The 18933-nt window shown below is 36.6% G+C and overlaps 2 protein-coding genes across 2 annotated transcripts; both read right to left on the bottom strand.

Annotated features, from left to right (window-relative positions):
- Positions 1-5707: 5707 nt before the first annotated feature.
- LOC134496645 (olfactory receptor 14A16-like) lies at positions 5708-6628 on the bottom strand. The gene has a single exon (XM_063302357.1). It carries the CDS (start codon positions 6626-6628, stop codon positions 5708-5710), a length of 921 nt encoding a protein of 306 aa, XP_063158427.1.
- Positions 6629-12220: 5592 nt separating this feature from the next.
- Positions 12221-13162, bottom strand: LOC134497334 (olfactory receptor 5AP2-like). Its single transcript, XM_063303000.1, has one exon. It carries the CDS (start codon positions 13160-13162, stop codon positions 12221-12223), a length of 942 nt encoding a protein of 313 aa, XP_063159070.1.
- Positions 13163-18933: the final 5771 nt, after the last annotated feature.

The following is an 18933-nucleotide window of genomic DNA, read 5'->3' as shown; positions in this document are numbered from 1 at the left end:
TTCATCCCTCTGTCCTTGAGGTTCTAAATGTTTGGATACATTTAGGACCTCAGGGACAGAGGAATGAATTCCTACTTCCTATTTCTTACTCTGATCTTTTCATAAATCATACCAGGTAATAGTAGTTCAGAAGAAGCTAGAAGCATAGTAATATAACTCTTGGAGATTCAGTTGTCCAAATAATTCAAACAAATGTACACCTGGGCTACTAATACTACATCTGGATAGTATTAAGAGAATACCAAAATTATTTACCTCCATTTTGTCTTAGATAGCATAAGAACCCAAAAATTACATTTTGATTCAACAATTGTGTTACAGCTAATACTCCAATTGGAGTACACTTGCCTTTGTATTATGTCAATCATATTAAAATTGTAATCTAGAAAAAGAGATCAAATGCATTTCCTTTGACTAAAAAATCACATCTTCTAATAAAAGTATTTTAGATTAATTAGACCTGATTTATTTTAATGGACTTCAAAGCTACCATATGTCTTGTCTATTATTTTGTCATAGATTTTCAAACTAACCCTTCTAGTCCTCTCTGCTGCTGATTATAGATAAATATATTTGCAGTTTCATTAATCATTTTTCTAATTGTTGCTACAATCATAAATACTGCCACAATGCTGTAGTGATTTATTAAAAAGGGTAAGTGCTCTCTTTGCTACTTTAACATTCTGGGAGAGACACTAGGAGATCCAGTGTGGTGAAGTGATTAAGGTTTGGACTAGGCATGGGGAGACCCAGGTTCAGTTTATCCTCAGCCAAGGAAGCTCATGGGTTGACTTCCAGCTAGTCACACTTTTTCTCAGACCAATTTAACTCACAGGGTTCTTGTTATGGTGTGTGTGTGTGTGTGTGTGTGTATGTGTCATGATCACCATTGCAATGCTTGTAACATCACAACGGCTCACATAACAATACAAAGAAATGAGCACCGGGCGGATTAAGGGATAAGGCAACCAACTAACAAAAGCAAGCAACAGGTGCTGGCAACAAAGTATTGATCCTAGCCGGAGGCATGGAAGGAAGAGATACAATGTTGCAAAATAAGTAATTGACAACACTCGGCCACGAGACATGCCCGAGCTGTCAGAAAGCTTACGAACCGGATCGCCCGGCAATGGCCCATCACCGGCCGGAGAAAACCAATTAAGGAAACACCCGAGGCACAGGAGGGGCTGCACGACCCCTCACCTACTGGCAACGGGGCTCGGGGACACTTGGAGAAGGAGGGGTGGAGCGCTGACCAGCGCGGGCTATTTAAATCCCGTTCCGGCGCGTTCCACTCACTCTCAGCTTTCCCTAGGGCATGCATTCTATACTCTAATAAAACCAGAACCTAAAGTCTACACTAGTGTCTGTGTTTTACTGAGTAGCAGGCAGAGCCTGACAGTATGTATATATGTACGTATGTAAGTATGTATGTATGTATCTCCCTCTCTCTCTCTCTCTCCAAAACTAAAACCAAAGAAGGCAGTGTAATGCTTTGAGCTCCTAGAGGAAATGAGAGATAAACATCTAATTAATAAGTAGGATGGATGGCTGGATGGATAAATCCACCCACCATCCTTGGGATCCATTAGTATTTAATTCAACTTGAATTCTACTTCTGATTACTTCATAGACACACACACACACACACACACAAGGTTTTGGGTTTTGTTTGTTTGTTTGTTTTTGTTTTGGTAAAAGTACTGAATCAGTTTGCCACCACCTTCCAGATTTATTTTTTGATGTCCCAGTCCAGCCTTCAATCCCACATTTCCTAGTGATCTCTAGTACTAATTGGGTCCAACCTGCTTATCTTTTTGAGATCAGCCAAGTTTGTCTACATGTTGCCATTGAACTGGAGGTACGTTATGAATACACACCAAATTATCGCTCTGAAACCTCCTACATAGATCTTAAAGCAAAACTTCACAGCAACTCTTTGTAAAGTTACACATTTCCTTTTGTGCTCACATAAATGCACAAGGAATATTAATGAGCACAATTTAATATCTCATCCACTTTTTTGGTACCAAACATATATAGTTTCATGGGCCTTTAAAAAATAAAATAAAATTCATTTCTTAGGCAGCTCTTGTTATGCTAGCACTCTTCAGATGAATATTTTTTTTCTTTTTTAATCTATTTAAACCTCAAATTCTTTTAGGTGGGCCTTTTGAAATAATTTAGTCTTAGGAAGGAATAAGGATATAGCTATAGCTATATCATATTCTATCTATGTGTGAAAGAAGAGGAACCGCTTGGTGAATTCACTTGAAAGAAAAGAAATGTTCTCAAGGATTTCTAAATTTGAATCACATGAAGACATAAACTATTTAAGGGAGCATTTTCATTCCATCTTAGTGAAATGCCCCCCCCCAAAAAAAAAAAGAAAAAAAGAAGAGAAAAGAAAGAAAAAAGAAAAAAGTTGAACAGAAGACTTGAACTTTGGTTATGAAAAGTACACAACTTTATAAAGGAAAGCTGTAAACTAGGAGGGAAAAAAAAAGAATGAAGAGATTACAAGGAAAAAAACAACAACTGGAACCTAAAACACTTCCATAACAATTGCATATACCATAGAGTGCTTCCACACACTCAGTATTCCCTCTATTTCTACACCCCCAGTCCTTCATTGACCACTTTGACATTGATTTTTACTCACCTTTTGAACTATAAACAGTTAAAAAAAGGCAGAGAACATCAGGAACCAATGAGTTCACCTACCAGCTAAATCATAGGTCATTCAAAATGAGACTGAAACAATGTCCTGCTCCCTAAATTGCTTTCCTAATGCAAAAATTAGAAGAAATTGCTAGCACTTTCAATGATCCATATCTGCAATTTATGTTATGTACATTTAAGCAAATAATACAAAAAGTTTGGTCTCGTGGTTAAGGCACCAGGCTAGAAACAGGAGCCTGTGAGTTCTAGTTCCAATTTAGGCATGAAAGCCGGCTGGGTGACCTTGGGCCAGTCACTCTCTCTCTCAGCCCAACACACCTCACAGGGTGGTTGTTATGGGGAAAATAGGAGGAGGAAGGCATATTAGGTATGTTTGCCACCTTGAGTTATTTATAAAAAAAAAAAATAATAAAGGTGGGATAAAAAATATTTTTAAAAAGTTGTGTGTCCGTAGGGGGGAGAAACACCCTGCTGCAAAACTGCCATTAGTTCTGTTTCTATTTTTGGAAGGATACCATGGTGATCTTTTTGCAATCATGGATTTCTGGCAATGATTCTAATCATGATTGCAGATTATGGCATAGAACCTCTACATTGATATGTGTATATGGAGAGGGAAGGGAGAGAAGAATAATGGCTTACTTAAGCTCAGAGGTGGAGCAGAAGAGTGAAGCAAGAATTTGATGTATACATCTTATTTAATAGAAAAAATCAAGTCAAGGCTGTCTCAGTGTGGGTTAAAAAACTATCAAAAGGATTATGAGCAGGTTAAATGAGAAATGTTGTTTATATGAGCAAGGGAAAACAAGCCCCGTAATTGTTACAGCAGTTGGGAATAACTGATAAAATATCCTTTCTCCACCAGAGGTAGGTCAGAGAAGATGATAAACCAGAGCTTGTTTTGCACCCAGGAAGCAGGAAGGGTGGTGAAGCGCCACTAGAAAAGCAAACTACCCTAAGTCCAAGCTTTGCTTGGATTCCAGATAAAATGATACGGAATCAAAAACATGTTGACTCAAGGCTCAAAATAAGTCAGTAACATGAGGATAGGCAATGTGGGAGCAACATAAAAATGTGGGAGAACAAATGCTAGAATGGTTTTAGCTTGCATTTATAATGTGCAGAAACCTTCTTTTAGAACTCTCCTATAAAAGAATTCTGGAACAGAATGTATGTGGTAGAAAGTCTGATGTTCAAAAGAAGACAAAGAAATCACAGTGCCCTTGCTGTACCCAAATCTTTGGACACACCGCAAGAGCTTCAGGGTCAAACCTAATACAAGAGCAGCAGGCTTGCCTCTTGCTCAACAAATCTGATATAATTTATACCTGGAAGGGCAGAAGTTCAATTTTCAGAGCAATAGGTGAGTCAAAAACAAACCTTCATTCCACTGTTGATATTTTCCAGTGATAAAGTCATGAATATATTAATCTTTCATTTTTGGTGGCTTTTGATTTGTAATCCACTTACTTTTCTGCTTGATGAGTAATGTGAGCAAGGCAAGATGTTGGGATGATTTCTAGCCCAGGCTAAATTTTCTGGGGACCATTAATCCTCATTACTCATTAACACAGTCTCAAGTGGAAATGGCACAAAGGGAGAACTAGTTACAAACAGAAGACAGCCTTTGTTTATGTTATGAGCCTATATTGTAACCTTCCTTTATACTTCTCTATTTCAAGTCAGGATTCCAATACAAAATTTCATTACCAATGCAGAATCCTAATCTAATCTAATCTAATCTAATCTAATCTAATCTAATCTAATCTAATCTAATCTAATCTAATCTAATCTAATCTAATCTAATCTAATCCATCTTTTATTATGGTTTTAATGATGAGCATCAGATTTTATTGCAGTCATTCTTTTTATTTAAAACATAAAAGAAGGAAGGAAAAGTCAGAACAGTGTTCTATAAAACAACAAATATATTAAAGAAATACAATTATGTCAGAATCTATTTCTATCTACTTGGTGGTCAAATATTTCAGATTTCACCATCACAGAAATGCTGGAGTCTATCCAATGAAAGATATGATTCACCAAAGCCTCTAGAGGAAGGACCTTTACAATTTTAGAAGCATCACCACAATTTTAAATGTATATTTGGAGTTCGCCAATCCTTGAGTGGAAAAGAAGGATATTTCATATAGGTGAAGATAAGTGCATAATAGACCAGGGGCACAACTTCTAGTTCAAGAGAGGCTAAAAGATTAGGCATGCTATTCATACAGACTTGCTGTTACTCTTCACTACAAATCCACCTTGATGGTAGAAAAAAAAAATGTGGAAATACCTTTGTGTTTACACTATATTTTTCTGCATATAGTTTCTAATTGAGCAAACTATTTGATCTAGCTATACTGTGATGTAGTGATGCATAAGCATGCAGATGATTCCCCGTTTGACTTTCCCTCCCAGTCTTGTGAGTAGGATTATACTTTCAGCTTTTATAACAAAGACATGTCATGATTCAGCACAATGGACTCCAAAACTTGCAGAGATGTAGAGTGCCTTCATATGTCACAGACCACAGGACTGGGGCTGACAATTTTTCTCATTATTCAATCATATTAATGTTGTGGTACAAAGGTACAGTCACAGAAAATGGAAATGAAAATATGTTTAGTCCATGAATATGCAGTTTAAAGATTAAATTAACATTAATGAGACTTGTTCTCCTCCAGTAGAGCTTAGAGGTTGGCTGAAAAGAGATTTAAGTCAATGATTAGTAGAAACATGCTCATGTTAAGATGTGTTCAAAAGTGGAACAGCCAAGAACAGGAGTCTTTTCTACGCTAGAAGCACTCAGCAAAGATTGGAGCAATTTGTGTCAAAATGAGACAAAGTCTACCTATAGATGGGACTGAGAAGACATACTGCAGAATGTTTTAGCAGCTTAGCTGCAAATTTCTCTTAAATTTAGATTTTTATATATTTATTCAATTTATATCCAGCTTCCTATCACTATACACTCAACTCTCTTCCTACCCATACATCTGAGGAAAGTGAGTGAAGGAAAACATTAAACTACCGAGACGGTGAGATGGCTAAGGATCTTCCATAGAGCAGTTTGGATATCTTTATTCCTTATACTATAAATGATTGGATTCATCATGAATGGCACAGAACAGTAAATCACAGCAGCTACCAGATCAAAATTAGATGGAGACCTTGAGATTGGCTTCAGATAGGCAAAGGCACAGATGCAGATAAACAAGGAGACAACAATCAGATGAGGCAAGCAGGTAGAGAATGCTTTCTGTCTTCCCTTCGTGGAAGGTATTTTCATTACTGCTCTGAAGATTTGCACATAAGAAATTATTATGAAAACAAAGCAACTGAACACCAAACAAGTACTGAGAACAAGAACCCCAACTTCTATGAGATACAAGTTAGAGCAGGAGAGTCTTAATACTTGGGGGATCTCACAAAAGAACTGGTTGACAACATTGGAGCAAAAGGTGATAGAGAAAGTGCCACCAACATGGACTGATCCATAGAGAAGACCACTGACCCAAGCAATGACTGTCATTTGCACACAGGATGCCGTGCTCATCACTATTGTGTAGTGCAGTGGATCACAAATAGCAACAAATCGATCATATGCCATAACTGTAAGGAGAAAGACATCTACAGCCATAAAAAAGATTAGAAAAAATACTTGGGCAGCACATCCAGTATAGGAAATGGTCCTAGTGTGGGTCATGGATTTGGGAATGGTGACGGAAATGGCACCAAGGTCAGCAACAGATAAGTTTACCAAGAAGAAGTACATAGCAGTATGAAGGTGGGGGTTAAGGGATATGACAGTGATGATCAGGAAATTACCCATTAGGGCCACCAGGTAAATTGTCAAGAACATAACCAAATGCACAATCTGAAGTTCTTGAATCTTGGAAAATCCAAGAAGCTGGAATTCAGTCACTGTGCTTTTATTAGACATTTCTTCCTGAGAAAGTTTCAGGGACCTGTAGAGAATTAAATGATATATAAAACAGAATAAATGTTATCATATTTCCTCAATCTGAAGTTCTCCCCTGTCATGCTATAGCACTGTCCCCTCACTTTTGGGATGGTAAACACATTTTGAATTTTGTGAGTGTGTTATGGGCATTTCCATAAAATGGATGCTATACACAGACTTGTTACTCATAAAATGGCTGCAAGAAGATTTTATCTATCTATCTATCTATCTATCTATCTATCTATCTATCTATCTATCTATCTATCTATCTATTGCCTCAATCCAATTGCAGTATAGGTGGTTTACAAACTATGTAATAGAATATCATATTACTGTTACTACCACTAGTGCAATATAAAATGTAAAAGACATAGTAATTATAATAAGAACTAAAACTTAAATTGGTGGCTCCAGAATCCATTCCAGAAAGCCAGGTCTTCTTGAAGGCCATAAGAATGGGGCCATCCTTGCCTTGGAGTGTAAGCTATTCCATATAAGCATATACATTACAGTGAATATCCAGTTTTGGTCCTCTCTGGTCTCACCTTCTTGGGTGTGGAGAACTTAAGCAGGAGTTCTTTGATTGTCTGTGTTGGACAGCAGATTTGATCAGAAAAGGCCTTAGAAATCCAGGCACCAAGCAATTACTGTAATCATCCACAGATTGATGACATGTATGCACACAATCGTCTATCTGTCTGTCTCTCTGTTTGTGGGTCTTTGACCTAAATCTGATACCTTGTGGAAGAATTAGTAGACTTTCTCATGACTTAATGGGGAATAAAGCAGTGGTGAATATTTAATTGATAGTGAACCTCTACAACATCATAAACACAGAATACGATTGAGTCACCTATTAAATTGAACAAATTAACAAACAAAAGCATTACCAACCCTAAGCTGTAAGAGGAAAAAAGTAGGCTGCAGTTCTGCCTCCACCCTTTCAATATTATAGCAAACACTTTCAGTTTTAGCACCAATTCCATAGATTTCTCTACAAAATAAACCATAACAACTAGACAAGGGCAACACATATAATAACCCTTCACTCTGCAAAAATCTGGATTAATGTTGTGAATTGTAGTCCTGAAGATTACCAGGAATATGACCAGTGGGAAAAAGAATAGTGGATTCAGTCAAATGAAATGTGATGCCAAATGGAGCTTTCCTCTTCTTATAACTAGTGGTGGTAGCTATTTCCTGACAATCATACCAAATCAGAGGAAAGAATTAAAGCAAAAATATACAGCCTTAGTTCCATGCCCCCCCTTCAAGTTTTGGAGAAGATCTCAGAACTGTTATAAAAGTACAGTATCTTCTAAGTTACACTTTGTAATGTACTGAAATATAATGAAATATATGGGATGTAATCAGCTTAGCAACAATTAGTTTATTTTTAAAAAGGCTGAAACCAAAATTTGCTTTTATCTGGGAACACCCACCTATTGGCATGTGGCTTCCGATATTCCAGGAGATACCAGTTAAAAGCAATATATATTCCTTGCTGCCCAGAAAGTCCTGCTTCCCATGGCTTCCTCAATTCTCCTATTTCAGATACTTATAAACCAAGCATGCCTAGCCAATAGTACCCTGCTTTTGATTCAGTGATGGAAAGGGAGCGGGTAGACATCTAAAGAAAAAAACCTGTAATGGTGCAGATATGATGGTCCCTCCTGTGATGGAGAGTAGGGACACATTCCAGACACTTTCATTCAATCATTGTGAATAGAGGTATATAATTTGGAACTCAGAAATTCAGTCCAAAATTAGGGAAGTGTGTGTGTGTGTGTGTGTGTGTATGTGTGTATATACATACACACACACATATACATATATATACATACACACACACACACACTTACACACACACACACACAACAAAGTTTTCCATATCAGAAGGACTAGCATGCACAAATCTAGATATCAGAAAGAATCATATTCAAAATATTTCTATTAACCCAATGCTTAGGGAAACATATTTGGATTTTCTTATTTGCATTCTGTACAAGAAAATGGAATAAATTGTAATCTGGAAAAATGAAAAACTGAGATGAATTAAATCAAAATAATGTTATATTCACTATTCCAAAAACCACATGTCCATGTCCATGTACTGTAGATGACAGAAATTGGGTGCAACTCAAAGGTGACTTTACTTTTGAGCACCAATTGTGTGTGTGTGTGTGTGGGGGGGGTGATGGGGAGGAACCTCACTGTGCTGTATGTATTTGAAAAATTGAAAAAAAATCTATTATCTATCTATCTATCTATCTATCTATCTATCTATCTATCTATCTATCTATCTAATCTAATCTGTCTCTACTTTCATAGTTCCAATTTTTACCTGCTTCGAATTGCTCCATCCTACAGTCTTGCCCTGGAAAAGATCTTGATATAAGGAAAACATTAAAAATTGCCTGTGCCAACCTGAGCATCTCTTTTGCTTCTGTCTATCATAACCCAAGCTAACAATCTTTCAGACAATGCAAATATTCCAGTGAAATATACCCAGAAGAGTTGGGTGATAGATAATTGCCTATTTTCTCTAATTGGCATCACACATTACTTTTGAGAATTGTGAGTTTGATTCCTTTCTCTAAAGTTTACACTGGACAACATCAGAAGCCAGCCATGATTTAGATGCATAAGATGTCCTCATGAAGAATAAAACAATCAACAGGCTTATCTTCACTGTCCAGCTGCCTCTTAATCAAAATGGCCAACATTTGTTTCTCTTGGGTAGAAGCAGACAGTATCACCTTATTTGAATATTCCACTCACCATAAATGTCATCTTAGGGCACTTTTTATGCTCTACTTTTGAAATACACTTTTCTATGTTATGTCATCTCTAGTGTTTCTGTGCATCTCAGATAACATGTTAGTTTGTTGCAGGCTAACCTCAGCAATCCATTGCCTCTTTCAAAGAGGCAGGAATGCTCCTTCAACTAAGTCAATGCTTACCAGGCTTTTTAATGTGCTTTAGAGCTACTCTTATCATTAGTACTGTAATAGCACAATGGCTATAACTTCTGCTTTGTAAATAGAAGGTTTCTGTTTCAAAACCTAGTGGTATTTTTTTTAAGTCCCCCACACCCCACAAGCTTCCTACTTTTCTCTGGGTCTGTTTTTTAAAAGTCCAGGGATGTGTGCTATTTCATTGTTTTTCTAGTCACCTGAGGTAAAAGGGTTTTACCTCTGGGAGGGGATGAGGAGGAGGAGGAGATGCATAGGGAAAATTAGGAAGCTCAAGGAAAGAAACATAGTGTATTTAAAAAAAAATAGGATGGAGTTCAAACCAGGAAACATCTATTTATAAGGCAAGAGCTACTGTCAGTGTGTTATTCTAGCACTTGTGGTAAGGATAGAAAGAAAGTAACAGAATAATAAGAATAGATTTTTAAAAAGCTGATTGTTGCACTTGCATGTATGTGTATACTGAAGTTTTAGCTTTGCATATATAAATTAAATTATCTTTATCCTTGTGTGTATAGACATACTCATACCTACATATAAATGTTTTCATGTCCAGAAAGACCCACTTGCAGGAACAAAAAGGTGGGAGGCCACAACAGCAGGGTAATTGTCCAATAGGAGGATGGGGTAGCCCACTGTCTGGGATGAATGTCTTGCCAGTTGTTAGTCTGGACAGGATCTTCTTAAACATGTTTAGAATTAAGCCAGCATGAATGCAGGCAGAAGCAGCTTAAACTGTAAGTGTAGATGTGCCCAGTGTCTCAGATTAGAGACTGAAATATGCTAAAATAATATCTCCCTTATTCTGGTTCAGCTTCTGGTGACTACATGGACAAGTAGTTTTCTTACCCAGAGTTGGGGAGTAGTTTGAGATTGCCTTTTTCTAGTATATTTCTTTGATTTTCCATTGAAGTTTATAGCCTGATATTTTGTGATGGTCTCTCATCCAAAGTTCAACCCTACTTATCTTTCTGGGGATCAGTCATAGTTAGCTAGGTTCTGTTCACTGCTGCAATTAATGTACTAGTGATTTAAACATCATGTAACAAATGCAAATGAGAAATGAAAACAAAATCAATTGACATAAAAGATAGTTATGAAGCATCAATCCTTTCCTAATTTGTGAGAAAAACAAACGGAACATTGTGTCTCTGGATGATGGACTTAATATTCCTCATTGATTTGAAATTTGTTTATTCCAAATAAATTCTTGTTGGGAGATCAAGAGTGTACAAATTTAAATAATAATAATTCTTAAATTAGCCACATTCATGTATCCAGAAGCCTTTTGTTGAACCAGGGGAGGTGTTGAATCAGCCAGGCCAGAGAAAAGTTATTGCAAAATAGGGCTCTAGAACAAAACAAGTAGCTACCATTATTATTTTTAAAGAAGTTTCTTTTTTTCCCTAGTATTCTCCGGATTTCTTATTAAACAAAGTTTTCAGGATCTAAACTCACATAAGGAATGAAGTACTTGAGTAGTGTGGGGGTAAAACAAGGATAGTGTCAAGAACGAAATGATGTTGAATGAATGTGGATTGAATATAAAAATCATCATTATGGAAGAAATGTATTAGGGTGGTTTGGTTACATAAGGTAGAGAAAATGAGAAAGAAAAGACCAAGAAAGTTGTGGTTAGATGGAGTTGATGATATCCTGAAAAAGAGGGAGGTGGGAAGTTTAAAGAACAAAATGCAATGAATTAATATATGGAAGTGACTAAAGAAAGATATGGAAGAGAAAGATGTGGGTAGTGGTTGATGTAAAGCAGATTTCATTAGATTTCCATTCTTTTTCTCTTATCTCCTCCCTTTAATTTATTTATGCTGGTTGCTTCTTATTCTTGGTCAGTGTATGGCATAACATTGCTTCATCTGGAAAGAATAATGTTGGATATACCTGTATATATGCAATAATTTTCAACACAATACAATAACTTTGTGTTTTGGTATTGTTGTTCCTGGAAAAAAAAAATGGAGCCTATTTTCTGTCTGTAGATAAATGCTACAAATTTTCTAGAAGTTTTCACAGGAGGCACTGCATCAATTAGAGCAGAATAAATACCATTCTGTGAAACTATTGGTAGATGATTCTGATCAAAACTTTCTCCTTTATCATCATGAATCCCAGCCCATGTCCACTGGACATTTTAAGTAGTTGGACAATCTCCATGTACATGTGTTTTTCATTGGAAATCACCTGGTAGATGAAAAGGAACTGCATTTTAGTAGTCAATATGGGACCAAATAAGTAATGAGTCCTAAACAAAAGAAAATGTTTTGTACAAATGCAGTATAGACTGATATGGGTTCATGTGATGTCATCCAACTCATAGCATACAACACACCTTCCTGTGATTTCAAGGGCTAAATAGTCATCAAGAAGAAGATTGGGTATCTCAGTACATTGTCTAGCATCAAGTATTAGGTTCTGCAAAAGTACAGTGATAGGTTTGTTCACCATAATCAAAACTATTACATTCATTATGATAGAGACATTATTATTGAGAATCAGCATTATAAAGGTGAAAACATGCTGCCCTGGAATTAAATTTTTAAAGGTTTTGTAAAACAATTTAGTGCCCAAACCTTCTCCTCTAAGTTATTTGAATTATTTTACGGAGTGCCCCTTGTACATCCTTGTTTCTTAAGCTGTAGATCATTGGATTAAGCATAGGTGTTAGAATCCCATAGAGTACTGGTAAAGCATGATCTTGTTCTTGAGAGTAAGTGGAATTAGGGCGTATGTAGGTGAAGATGATGGTGCCAAAGTAGATGTTCACTACAGTCAGGTGAGAGGCACAGGTGGAAAATGCCTTGCGACGTCCTTCCTTCGTCCGAATCCTGAGGATTGCTAAGACTATATATATATATGACAACAGAGTCACCAGGAAGGAACCCATGATTACACCTCCTCCAACCACAAAAGTAGCAATTTGATTGGTCTGAATGTCAGTGCAAGACAGTTGGAAGAGGGGTGGGATGTCACAGAAAAAATGTTGGATGACATTGTCCTGGCAGAAGGACAAAAGAGTCATAAGGCCAGTGTGGACACCTGAGTTCGACAAGCCAAGAACCCAAGCAGCCACTGCAAGCCAGACACACACTTTGGGCCGCATGAGCACACCATAATGCAGTGGGTGGCAAATAGCCGCATATCGGTCATATGCCATGATGCCCAACAAAAGACACTCAATGCCACCGAAGGCAATGAAGAAATACATCTGGGACAAGCAGCCCAAGAAGGAGATTCGTTTATCATTAGAGAGATAATTCATCAACATTTTGGGAACAGTGGAAGTTGTGTACCCAATGTCTACTACAGAGAGATTACCTAGGAAGAAATACATGGGGTTATGGAGTCTGACATCTAAGCTGACTACAAGAAGGATAAGTATGTTTCCAACCACAGCCACCAAGTAAATAATAAGAAAGACACCAAAGAGAATGAGTTCCACCTGAGGGTCGCTTGAGAGTCCCAGGAGTATAAATTCAGTGACAGAAGTTGCATTCTGTATCATCTTATATGGAGGATTCATCTGTGAAGGAATATTATAGAACATCTTTCTGGTTACCTTTTCTCCCAAAGAATAAGACCTGTAATAGAGAACTTGCCCATACAGATGAAAGTCCCAAAGCTTTCAGAGGCCATCAGCTCTGCTTAAGCGAAGAGTAAGGGCTTTGAAGCACAGTATATGTTGTAAAATACACATATTAAGGCAACATTATAAAAAGCACAGGAAAAGTCACAAAAAGGAAAGGAAATTAAGATCATGAGATTTTTAAGAAAAGAAATATCTTTGATTCTAACTTACACTGACATTATACTCTATACCTCTCTGTTCATGTTTATCCGTGTAAGCCATTCTTGCTTCCGCCACACCCATACACTATTTCACAACTTGTTTTGATTCCTTTCTTTCCTCATCTGTATGATTTTCTTGCTCTGGCTCTTACTTTTGCTTCAATCATTCTTCTCTCACATATTTGTTTTGCAAATGGATGCTCATTCATTCTGTCTATATGACCAAGCACCTACCATTTTAATTTTGCACTATTCATTCCTTTTTTGCATTCAAATGTTGTAATAAATGAATAATATAAGTATGATAGACTATTAGAAATCAACTATGAAGCAGGGAATAAAATAAGAGGGAGGGATGTATTGAAAGTTTGGTGAGAACTCCTAATTTTGAGTTTATTGCAAAAGAAGGAAGTCAAAATGAGACCTTCACACTCATACACCCCCAAAAAAGAATTTCAGTTGCAATAGTGTTAGTTATCATCTTTTTGATTGCCTCATGATTTCTTGTCTGTATGAATAAACCTTTCAGTTCAGCTCCAGTCACAAACCTAAGAAGGGGTTTGTTCCAGATTTGGTTTTATTTAAAGCACACCATCCCAGTGAAATGAATGGGATTTTAGATCTGATCTGCCTTAGGACATGTAAAAAGAACAAAACAGGTACCAAATATAACCCACAATTCCAAGTTATTGATAAATCTATATGGGTCTATTCTTAATTCAACAGCTGTTACAAACTGAACATACAATTGACTTCATTAGGTCCATGACATGGATTCAGATCAGGCTGTGTAAAGAGAAGAGGGCTGGAAAAGTATGGCTTTTGTGATTTTTATAATGCAGGTTTCTCTACGGCTATTAATAATGCTACAATATTCAAACTGTATTATGTCAAATTGTTTGTCATTGTTGCCTTTGTAATTTTCCCTTTTATATTCTTAAAGAAACCATTTTCTAAAAAAAGAAAACTGTCTCTGTGAAATCATTGCTATCTTTCTTAATGTCAACCTGGTTCCTCTGTAATCTCAAACAGTTTCAGATTGGGTTTTGCCTAGACTCAAGTAGCTATGATGTTTCAAAGACTGAACAGACTTTCCTTTTGAGAACAAATAAAAGAAAGACTAACATATTCGATAGATTTGAAAACGTTGAAACCTACATGTGCAGAATCTCTGTCTCTCTGTCTCTCTCTCTCACACACACAAACACACAGTTACAATGTTTACCTGTCTGAAATTGTGCATGCTATTTCATTGATGGCAGAAATACCAATATAGCAGAAACTTTTAAAATCACCAGTGCCAACTGGAGCAGTTCTTCAGCCTCTGTCTCCTTCAGTCGCAGTTCCAACTATTAGTTTATGAGAGAAGACAAATACTCCAGGGATATGCCCAGAAGAAATGGGTGCTGCATAAATGCTTCATTTCTATTGGTATATTGTTTTCTGCTACAGAAATTAAGGTTACTATGGTAACAAATCATTCTGGCTGGGTGAAGAGGTCAAATTTAATTGTCCTCAGTTTAGGTGTTAATAGTTGCATTGCCTGAGGGGAAGGCAGCTTGCAGGACTTTTGTTTAGTTTTTTTTAGGCTTGCAGCCTGAGTAAGCTTCCCGCTCTCAGCTCTGAGCATGTGTGAATGCACAAGCCCGTAAATATGTTTTTGTGCTTTCTGTAATTTATTTTTATAGAAATGCCTGGTGTGTGATTTTTCTGAACTCTCTGGGCCAAATGCTTTCCAGCACTCTGCAACAATTTCCATAATTAGCCTCACATGTTACTTCTGATCATTGTAACTTTTGTAATTTTCTCTAAAGTTTTCAACTTAACAATTGTTGAAGAAAAGCTTTGATTTGATTTCAAAAAAATGTTCCATTTAGTGAAACAGCCAGACAAAAGAGTGACTACTGCAGAGTGTTCAGTGATCCTTTCCTGACCACTTTCTAATATGACAGAAATGATTAAAAGACCCAATAGTGAGAGAAGCTTGCACTAGTTTGCTCTCTCACGCTATTTATGAAAGTCTTCCAATACTTGGCTTTTATGAAACAGTGAAGGTCTCAGTGGGTAGGTAAGTGTGTATATGTGTATACACATACACACACATATATACTATACACACACACATGCATGTATATATACAATATGTATATTTACACATACACACAGGCATATTGTATATGTGTGTGTGAGACACACACACACATATATACAATATAGCTATAGATATAGCTATAGATATAGATGTGGCCAGCCCTGGGAAATTTTACTGAGACTGTGGTTTCAACATCTTGGATTTTGTATTTCATACATTATTTCTTAGAGTCTTATGTATATTTATATTTTTATAATGAATCTGTTTTAATGATATTTTAATTCTTTTATTGTCTTAATTCACTTGTAAACTGCCCAAAGTCATTTGTCAAGATGGGCAGTGAAGAAATGCGATAAATAAATAAATAAATAAATAAATAAATAAAATATACATGCACACAGACAGGTATATTATATACATGTGTCTGTCTGTGTGCTTATGTGTGTATGTGTGTGTACACATACACACACATACACACATACACATACACACACATGTATCTATACTATACTGTACACACAGATGCACATGCACATGCACAGGCATCCACAGCAGGGGATAAGGGGGAGAAATAACATGTGCATGATGGTGTAATCACATAAATGCTGTCATTTATGTTAAGTACCTCTGTCAGGCAACCTGACAAGATACAAGATTTGTGTAATTTGTATAATTATATCATGTGCATGTCATGATTCTGGCATCATCATAGTTTCAACAAACAGTGCTGTATATGTATGTATCTCTACATGTTAATGTGTACTCCATCTATATGTAATAACAGATATTTTACCTGCATAATTTTCTTAGGATATTTGAGGCTGGGATGTTTTATGTTGTATTAATAGTAAAGTCAGTTTCCCAGAAGAAACTGAGTACCTTAAGGATCATCTTCCCTCCTGCCTGTTGTTTGACCTTTACAATTTTAATTAGAATATAAGATTTTTGTTCCAGTTTCCCCTGAAGCTCAGAATATAAAAATAGGCTCAGGTAATTATCATGCAATGGAAAGTTGACAGGGCAAACTTAAAACATTTATAAAACATAAGTAAGAAGCAACATTTGTTATGACTCTGACAGGCTTTGGATACCTATTTTATTTTTACGAAAGTGGGAAGGAAAGAAAAACAAAACAAATTAATATCCACATATGAAGAAAGCAAAAATATTGGCCATGTAACTTCTGATGACATCACAATTTCAAAACCATATTGCCTGTGGGTTTCAGAAAAAGGAAGGAAGGAAGGAAGGAGGGAAGGAGGGAAGGAGTATGTGCTCTGTTTCATAATCACAAAACACTAGTGGTTCAGGATCAAGCAAAGACAATAAGTTCAATGATGAACATCACATTTTTCCCTTCAAAAGTTGTGAATGTAGTTATACTTCCAGCCTTTATAAGAGCATTAAGTCCTGATCCAGCCTTTCTTCTCTGCATGAGGTTAGACATGGCTTTCATGGCCAAACAATTATCTTAGTGAAGCACAACAGGATCCAAAACTTGTACAGATTACAAGGCTGAAAGAAACTGCTTTATTATTCATTGATATAAACCCTCAGGTTTATTCCAATGGCAGGAATAGCAGTGCCAAGCAGTTATGTGTAGTCCAAGAAGTGAACATTGAGAAGATTCATCATAACTTTCTTCAGATATGTATAGGTAGATCAGTGGCTTCCAAAATGGGCTGTGCAGACACAAGAGGGTTCAGATGAGGAATTATTGGAGTGCAAGAAGATACTGTTAGAATACTGTTCATTTTCCAATTATCTCATCTTTTTCATTTCTCTTTTTGGGTATCCTTTTAAAATGTACATAATATATTAGTAAAGAAGTACAACTATATAATACATACACAAATATACATATATGGGGGGGGAGGTGTTCATGTTTAAAAAATGTACTGATAAGAAGGCACAATCAAAAATGTTGGAGGCTGCTGCTATAAAAGGTAGGACAATAAGGTTTGAGTCAAACATTATAAGTCTTGTGGTTATTCTAAGAATTGTTCAGCTGGGGAACTGACTGCCACAGGAGGTTCTTCTGTGCTAGAGATACCAGGGGCCTGGCATAAGTTGTAGTTCCTGCATTAAACATGGGGTGGAGTTCAGTTTATATCCTGCTTCTGTTCAGGTTATATCCTGCTTCCTTCCACAAAAGTAATTTTAAAAATGATATATGAAACATGATAAATGCTATCATGCCTGTATTTCCTTCATCTGAAATGTCCCCTTTAATGCAATAACAAGGTTCCAAAACATTCAGTTTGGTAGGCCCCTTTTTATTTTTGAGAGCATACATTTCCAGAAAATAAATGTTATAGAGAGACTTGGGCCTTCAAAAACAAAACTGCAGGACAAGAAGTAACTGTCTACAAAATGGTAGGTTGTAAATATGTACATCGGTGTGTGCTAGTTTGTACAACTTTGTCTTATCTGAACCAGAAACCTTGTGCAGAGTTTGGAGGCCTTTGTTGGCAGATTGCTGGGAAAGCATTTGGACCAGGAGAGATCAGAAAAGTCACACACCAGGCATTTCTATAAAAATAATTTTATTTACAGAAAACAAACATATTTAAAGGCTGTTTGCTGAGAGGAGAGATTTCTCTCAGCTGCATACTCTCTGCAAGCCTACACAGAAGGGAAACTGAAACTAAAACAAGTCCAGGCAAGTTCTTTCCCCACCTTCCACCCAGTGCAACAATTAACAACTAAAATGGGAACAATTAAATTCAAGCTCTTCACCTGGCCAAAATGATTAGTTACCATAGTAACCTTAATCTGTAGTAGAAAACATATTAACAGCCTTAATCCCACCCACCCACGCCCACAAAAATCCTTTGTACTTACAGTAATAGCTCATATTAAATCAATGGGCAAGCAGGAAGCAAGTGAAAATATGAAGGGGTTAATTTTAAAAATATATATATTTTAAATAGTTCAAAAATGGTAGTCCCTTGGTGGAGAACAGTGGTGCGACCAACTCAGCACCTTTGTGAAAAGTATAGTATAATTTGCAACTCACAGATTCAGTCCAAAATTAGGGAGAAATGTCCACCAGTCCACAAACTGTATGAGGATAACTTTTATAAACAATATTCTCTCTGTCTCCAGTATATACCATACATTAAGAATTGCATGTTTGTTTTTATAGCTGTAGCAAACCAGTTCAGCATTTTTACAATGAGGAGCAGCATACAGTTATTTGTAATAAGGATGAATTAATTTACAACCAATAAACGTTTCTAATGTAAATATAACTAGCAGAAGATTACCATAAGTGAGTGATAAAGTCAAGAGAAAGAGGGAATCTCAAAAGAAAGAGACAAATAAAATGTATCTACTAATGACTATGTCATAAATCTTGGCGTATGCCAGAGTCCACCATTACATGTTTTTCACCTGTGGCCCCCTTGAAA

Source organism: Candoia aspera, chromosome 4 (genome assembly GCF_035149785.1).
Source record: "Candoia aspera isolate rCanAsp1 chromosome 4, rCanAsp1.hap2, whole genome shotgun sequence".
NCBI lineage: Eukaryota > Metazoa > Chordata > Lepidosauria > Squamata > Boidae > Candoia > Candoia aspera.
The sequence above is the reverse complement of the archived record's forward strand: the minus strand, read 5'-3'. Positions and strand labels throughout refer to the sequence as shown.